The sequence below is a fragment of the Stomoxys calcitrans genome, chromosome 4 (assembly GCF_963082655.1).
Source record: "Stomoxys calcitrans chromosome 4, idStoCalc2.1, whole genome shotgun sequence".
NCBI classification, from domain to species: Eukaryota; Metazoa; Arthropoda; class Insecta; order Diptera; family Muscidae; genus Stomoxys; species Stomoxys calcitrans.
The window spans coordinates 4,840,737-4,848,362 of record NC_081555.1 but is presented as its reverse complement, the minus strand read 5'-3'; the positions used below and the strand labels follow the sequence as shown (position 1 = coordinate 4,848,362).

The window sequence follows — 7,626 nt, the reverse complement described above, 5'->3', positions numbered from 1 at the left end:
GGGTAAATTCATTGAGTGGCCAATGTGTGAATCCATATTGTAAGTATATTTGAAGTGTTGCCACAAACCTGAATGTAGGTAACGGTGTCACTAGTGACCGCTAGGAAACGGTTTCGAATACGAAACCTGTTTACCAGATAGAAGTAGAAAAACAAATGAGTAACTTAATTGTATACAGCTTCAAACGACAATCTGGTAGTTTCCGGTTGTTGTAAATGCTACAACCAAAAGGACGTTTTGCTATGACAAAGAAATGTCTTGTTAGGGAAATCACTGTAGCGAACTTTTAAACATTTCGTTTCTCTAACCATCTTGTTAAAAGCTGACTGTTTATCGAACTAATATTGCCGTGTACTCCTAATTTTGTATGAATACTTTTTATTTACGTAAGTACTATATTGCAAATTTGCCTATGGACATTCCATTAAGGACATTTATATTGATGTTATAAATATCATAGATCGGGTCATGTTTACATATAGCCTCCATATAAATAAATTTTCCAATTTGTCGACTTAGGCCCTTAGAAGGCATAAACCTCATCACATTTGATTAACATATCGAATATTGATTTTTTGAATGACTTTCAACATCCACTAAATGATTGATTCAAAGCGATACTTTACCTGATATAGCTTCCATATAAACTTATTCCCGTTTTGACTTCTTGTATAAGAATTTATCTTAAATTGGAAAAATGGAAAAAAATCTTTTCCGTAAATCGGTTACCTGTAAAAATTACAAAATTTGAAAATCCTCTTACACTTTTTTTTCGAAAAATCCAGTTTAACCTCTCATAAAAAAAAATTGAAAAAAAGTCTAAAGACTTTCGTCAAGAATTTTAATTTTTTTTCATAACTACACACTGTTCGGTTTTATAAAATATTAGAATTATTTAAACGAATTGATATCACTAGATTTCGTTTTATTAAATCTCAGGATAGGCACTGCCAATTAAACTTTTGCCGCGATAACGCCATGAATAGGTAACCACACCAAATTTGCTATTGCCCAGGGAAACGGGACAGGTACGATCGGGACGTAATTTGAAACACACGGTATACAAGGCCAACTCCAATTCGGGAGAGGTGCCCACAAACAAGGTATTCACAGGTTTATTCAAACCATTGTGGGTGAAACGCACCTTCATTATCTTGGCTTTCTGTTAATAAAAAAATAAAGTTAACATATTTTTTTTTTGAGTGTTGCCATGTTAAACTACCGTTCCCATGTCCAATTGATTCAAATAGCCCTTGTAATCCAAACGACCAGCCTTTTCTTCATCGGCGAAATACAGCCAATTATGTAGGCCAATAATAGTGCCATTCTTGACCTCATTGACAAAGACATGTTCAAAGCCAGAGCTGCCAATTTTACCACTGCCGCGGGAGTATTGAGTAAACCATAATTCCTTAACCATATCGCGATGGGTTTTGGGATCAGGACCAACAATACCTGTACCGAAAAAATTAAACCATAAAGTGTTCTGTTTCAGCAGTAAAATATTCTACCACCAACCTTTGTTTTGCAAAAACAACATGGCTTGACGCATTACATTGGTGGCCATAACCGCATCCACAAAGTCGTTTTCTTCTTTGCGTTCATTGGGTGTAACATGCTCATTGGTCAAGGTATCCTGTTCATAATTGTTGAATAAGACTTGCATTTTGGCCACAGTTGGATTTTCCAAGACTTTGCTGTTAACATCCAATAACCTACAAAACAAAAGGAGACACAATTCAAAAATTTGTATTGTGAAGAGTTTCTTGTTTCCTTTACTTACGGTTTAGGTGCCTCATCTGTACTATCTATGGATCTGGTCTTGCCCTGTGGACTGACAGTTATCAAACTCAATTGACTGTTGGTTTCCTTGGTGTATAGAGTTTCGGTAAGGGTTTGAATTTCAGCATCAGTGGCAAGAGCATTGCCATCCGAACTACTGGGTAAGGAAGTGCGCGGTGTAGTACGTCCACCAGTATGAGGTACAAAGGAGACTCCACTTCCTCCAGCGGCACCTCCAGCAGGGGCAGCTGGTGAATGAGGTGTTGGAGTTTTTGCGGTGGTAGGAGTTGCTGCTGGTCCCACCGAAGCAGGTGTAGGCAAAGGTTTATTCCAAGCCGAGGGGGAAGAGGGACTCACAGGCGATGATGGTGTGGGCACTGGAGATTTCGGTGCTGGCAAGGAGGGGAAGTCTTCTTTAACTCCACCTGTAGAAGGTCTTCTTGGAGCTGGTAAAGCTGGGTAATCTTCTTTGGTAGGTGTACTGGGTTTCTTGGGATCAGTTTGTCCTAAACGCAGATCGAAATCCATTTGTGGCACCTTGGGAGTGGTGGTTGAAGTTGTGGGTCCTGTTGAGATAGCAGTAGGTGTAGGTGCTCCACGACCGGGAATCACTGTTGTTGAAGTTCCCGCAGGGGCTGGGCCAAATCCAGGGCGACCTGCAGGTTGCGATGGCCTAGAGAAGCCACCACCACTACCTCCGCCATAACTTAGATCAAATCCAGATGGTTGCGTTTTGGGGGGCTGATATGGACCAAATCCAGGCATATTTGCTTGTCCAGGTCGAATGTTTTGGTTGGTGGAAGATTGCGAGGTAGGGAAATTTGGTGAAACTCCTGGTCTTGGCAGATTATGTTGGTTTCCTTGAACAGTTGATGAGGTGGGTTGATTGCTGCCTGGTTGAGGTAGATTGCTTTGCGTAGAAGATGTTGAGGAGGGGAAATTGAATTGTCCACCACCTTGTGAGGGGACATTGGAAGGACTGCCAGCGGCGGGTCTGGGCAAGTTACCCGGCACATTATGGGGTGATTGAGGTTGTGTGGGTTTGATGGTGGTCGAACTGCCACCTGGCATTATGGCGCCACCTGGTATATGAGCTCCCCCCGGCATATAATTGCCGCCAGCAGTTGCTGAACCACCTGCAGCAGGGTGGGGCAATTGGGGTTGAGCATTACCTCCTTGAGGATTTTGTGGTTCAGGCCATTGTGGTGGTTGTCGGGGATTAGCGCCACCTCCCCAAGGCGAAGTTGAGGGAGTATCTGGTCGAGGACCTAATGGCACCATGGGCGCCGGTCCCAACGACAATGGGGGTGGCCTTTGGGGACCACCACTGGCTGTTGTTTGTTGACTGCCCGCTGCATAACTTGTGCCTGCTACAGTTTGGGGGATTTTTTGCGTTGTGGCAGCTAAAACCGGCAATGGTGTGGTGGTTGTTGTGGTATCACCACCACGGAACCAACTTTTGACACCACTAAAGAAACCACTTTTCTTGGTTGTCTCTTCCTCCGGTGGAGCTGGGGTAATTGCTATTTCGCTTTTGTAAGCAGCTAGAGGGCGTATAAAGAAAGACAAAAAGAAGACAATGAAAACGTATACATAGAATATTTAAAATAAGAAGAATTCATCTTAACTAGAACAATTTCTAGGAAATCAATTCCTGATAAGAGTATACTCAGGGTCATTCGAAAAAACCCAGATTTTGTTTGCACAGTGGGCATTAGTGAGAACAAAATCTGGTATAGTATGGTTGCCCAAAAAGTAATTGCGGATTTTTTAAAAGAAAGTAAATGCATTTTTAATAAAATTTAGAATGAACTTTAATCAAATATACATTTTTTACACTTTTTTTCTAAAGCAAGCTAAAAGTAACAGCTGATAACTGAAAGAAGAAAGAATGCAATTAAGTCACAAGCTGTGAAAAACTTGGTCAACGCCGACTATATGAAAAATCCGCAATTACTTTTTGGGCAACCCAATAGTATATAAATATATTCTTGGTCGTCTTGATTCTATAAGTCGATCTTGCCATGTCTGTCCGGCTGTCGAATTCACAAATTAAAAAATGGTTTTCTTGTATCCGATTTTATGTAGCCAGCATTACATTAAAACGGATAGAATTTAGATAATTTCTTTTTCTTTTGGGGTTTTGTAGAGGAAGTGATAGAGAATAAAAGTTCGTTACTCATATCGTATGTGCAATAAAATGTGATGTTCTAATTGGGTTTTAACATTCGGAGTAACACTAGTTGAAAGTCGTCTACGATATATAGACCATTTCAAGCTATAATTCAATTACAAACAAGTAAAAACGTGCTAAAATAGGCCGGGCCGAATCTTTCAAAACTACCACAATGGGTTTTGCTTAAAAATGACACAAAATTAAATTAGTTGAAATGCATAATTTTACTCTGCGGGACCAAATTTCTGCCAAACCAGCCAAAAATGAAAACTTTTATGAAGTGAACAAGGATATGGAGAGATCGCTTTATTTGGGAGCTACATCAGGCTAAAAACCGCCTTGGACCGTACTTAACACAGTTGTTGGAAGTCGTAACAGAGCATCGCGTGCAAACTTTTAGCCAAATCGGACAAAAATTGTGGCTCCCAGATGATCCAGACTTGAAATCCATTTGTATAGGAGCTATATGAGGTTGTAGACCGAATGTAACAGAACACTATATCCAAAAATTTCAAATCAATCGGATATCAGTTGCGGCTTCCAGAGGCTAAATATGTAGATCCAAATCTGAACCGATATGGCTCAATTGCAACCTCCAACGACCTATATCAATAAAATGTATCTGTGCAAAATTTCAAGCAGGGTCCAACCGCTATCGTGATTTCGGCAGACGGACTCAAAATCGCAAATCAAATCGAATCAAAGCAAAATCGGACACAAATTGCCAAGATCCACTCAAAATGTCCAGACGATCAAATCTGAACAATTATGGCCCATTTGCAATCTCCACCAACCTACATCAATAAGATGTATCTGTGCAAAATTTCAAGTGAAGTTCGACCGCTATCGTGATTTCGACAGACGGACGGATGGACATGGCTAGATCGACTCAAAATCGCAAATCAAATCGAATCAAAGCCAAATCGGGCAAACCTGTCTAGATCTACTCAAAATGTACAGACAATCAGGATTATATATCGCAGATCAATATTTCGAGGTGTTACAAACGGAATGACTAGGTTAGTATGCCCTCCATCCTCTGGTGTTAGGTATAAAAAGGGGAAAGTAAACGGGAATGTGGAAACTTTTCCAATAAGCCATATTGGCTTTATGATATAAATAAATACAAATGTGTCAATATTGCATTTTAAATTCTTCTGAGTACCTCCCCTTTATGAAAATATAAAGAAATGATTATATTTTGATGGCAAAAGTCTGCGAAGACTTGTGGGAAAAAGAAATTTTTGATAAAAATCGAAACGTCTACTTTTTGCAAAAGTCGAGTTTGATAAAGTCGAAAAATCGACTTTTACTATTTTGATAAAAGTCGAAAAGCAGACTTTTAGAATTTTCGACTTTTATCAAAATAGTAAGTCGATTTTTCGACTTATTTTTGCAAAAAGTCGACTTTTGGTATAAGGGTCCCAACTTGGGATCCCTATACCCAACCTAATACCCACAGTATCCACTCGTTGGCTTTTGTGGTTCTTATTTAGCAAGAATCGTGCTGCACTTCCATTAAAGTTTACATTATGTCCACACTACAGCAAGCGATACTCTAAAAATGCCTTACATGGATATCGATTGATACTTTAGTGGCACCTGCTTGTACTCGCCCTTTTTTGATTTTTTACTTCGTATAACTGTTAGGCGTTCAGATTATATTATTACGGATTTTGAAGTTCATAGCACTTTGACTTCGAACCTCAACATTACATTCATCGTACAGAACACGGTTCTGAAGTTCAGAGTTTTGCTAAGAATTTGAGACTAAATACTTATTGATTTCTCTTTATCAATGTATGAACTCGGTAAACATTTTGATGGTCAAGTTATTGACTTGTTAATAGCAATTCTATATAATTTAGGGAAAACAGTCAACATTTTTTTCTCCTTTGGCTTTACGTCACAACAATTAACACAGGCTTCTCAATGTATTTCATTGTCTGCTATCTTCTGCTACTTGAGCTAATCTTATCACCTTTCTCTCCAAACACATTCATCGAGTAAGCACTGTATATGGCTAGCTTCGAGATCTTTTTCTTGTCATAATTTTGGGATAAACCTTGTTAAATCTCCACCCAGGTATTTGTATTTAAGCCAATTTACCTGCTGCCTCAAACTGAATCACCGCACAGCAAACAGCCAAAAATACAATTGGTGTTATTTTAAATCTTTTCAATAACATTTTGTACGTGTTATTTATTTAACGCGACCACGACGTAGTCTTGAAAAGCGTAAAACAAAAACAAAAATTATATATGAGTGGCCAGTGCCAACTTATTAAAATTAATTCACGGTAAACTATTCACAAAGACCGGTTGTCTTGAAAAGTCTGATGTTAGTGCGGCAAAGGTTGAAGAAAGACTGAAGAGCTGCGGCTTAGAGAGCCCTAGGTAATATTTCTTTAACATTCATCATCTCGCTATCAGATGTTCGTTTGTGCATGCATTCCCTGCTTGCCTTTGTTTTTTCTCCGCAACAAAATTCCCACATACAAAACACATACTGACAAATATAGTATCTCCTCATATGAAATTTACAAACAATTTTGCATAAGTCCCTGCTGTTATAACAGAGACCTTACACATGACTTTGTAGGCGAAACTGGTTCAGTACTCTCAGTTTTCGCTCCCAGAGAGTTATTTTTTTTTATTTAAATAAAAATATGATTTTTATGCAATTCTAACGGTTATTATGAGAGAGTGAGCATTGGTTCAATCATTCTTGAACACAATGCCATTACAATCTCTGTTGTTTTTATGGGCACGACAATTCTATTTGAATCTGCTCTCTGTGTTCTAGACAATCTTATCTCATTTTATAAATGAAAGCAAACCTCAGGTCAAGATGTGACTCAATTTTAATTGATTTCAATTGAGATTTTCAGCTTAAATTTGGTATTGTTGTTGTTGTTGGTTTTTGTTTTGTGATGTCTTGTGAAAACAACAAAATTATACCAATGCCTAAGTTTAACGGAAAGGAGAGGTGAGGAAAGGGTGCTAAGCAAAACAAAAAATATTAAACGTAAAATCGCATCCAAATGATATAAAAAAATGAAAATCCCATGATTTTAGAAAGATAAGTTAAGTAAAGTGGGATACAATGTAATAATGCTGCACTTTTAATGAGTCATAGTGCGCATTCATGACATTGAATTATGGAATTCAATGCTTTTGCAATTATGGAATTAGAAAGAATAGTTGTGATTACAATGACGTCTTTTAGGTTGGCATCGTGTTCAGAGGTTAGCATATCCGCCTTTGATGTTGAACGTCTGGGTTCAAATTTTGGCGAGAATATCAGAAAAAAACTTTAGCAGTAATTATACTCTTCTAGTGCTGGTTATACTTGGGAGGTGTTTGCCTTAGGCGTCTCTACTAAGTAGTGTCACTCTGCGGCAATAAAAAGGAGGTCCCTTACGCACTCATTGATATGGAATTCTCCTTAATGGTTGTTTCATGGCTAAATTGGCATTTTAGCTACTCATGTCATTGTATTGATCTTTTTCGTATATTGATTGATCTTTGCCATTCCCCAAAAGCTTAAAGAAAACTTCAATGTTTTTAAGATTTTCCATAATGATTTTATTTAATTGATTGTTCTGCACTTTCTCAAGTGTTTTTTTCCTTTTGTTTTTCCATTTTTTTAAGTTTTAGTTTCTTTTA

At 38.3% G+C, this 7,626-nt stretch overlaps 1 protein-coding gene across 2 annotated transcripts; it reads right to left on the bottom strand.

Moving 5' to 3' along the window:
* Window positions 1–827: 827 nt before the first annotated feature.
* LOC106082572 (endoribonuclease CG2145) lies at window positions 828–6,353 on the bottom strand. 2 transcript variants are annotated; one of them, XM_013245189.2, is made up of 6 exons: window positions 6,068–6,352; window positions 2,466–3,326; window positions 1,784–2,288; window positions 1,519–1,715; window positions 1,223–1,455; window positions 828–1,162 (listed from the first exon to the last, which is right to left on the bottom strand). In XM_013245189.2, the coding sequence occupies exons 1-6, from the start codon at window positions 6,144–6,146 to the stop codon at window positions 929–931; spliced, it is 2,109 nt and encodes a 702-aa protein (XP_013100643.2). In that variant the 5' UTR covers window positions 6,147–6,352; the 3' UTR covers window positions 828–928. The 2 variants fall into 2 exon arrangements, with proteins under 2 accessions (XP_013100643.2, XP_013100634.2); XM_013245180.2 differs by having other exon boundaries at window positions 1,784–3,326; window positions 6,068–6,353.
* Between the last annotated feature and the right edge of the window lie 1,273 nt (window positions 6,354–7,626).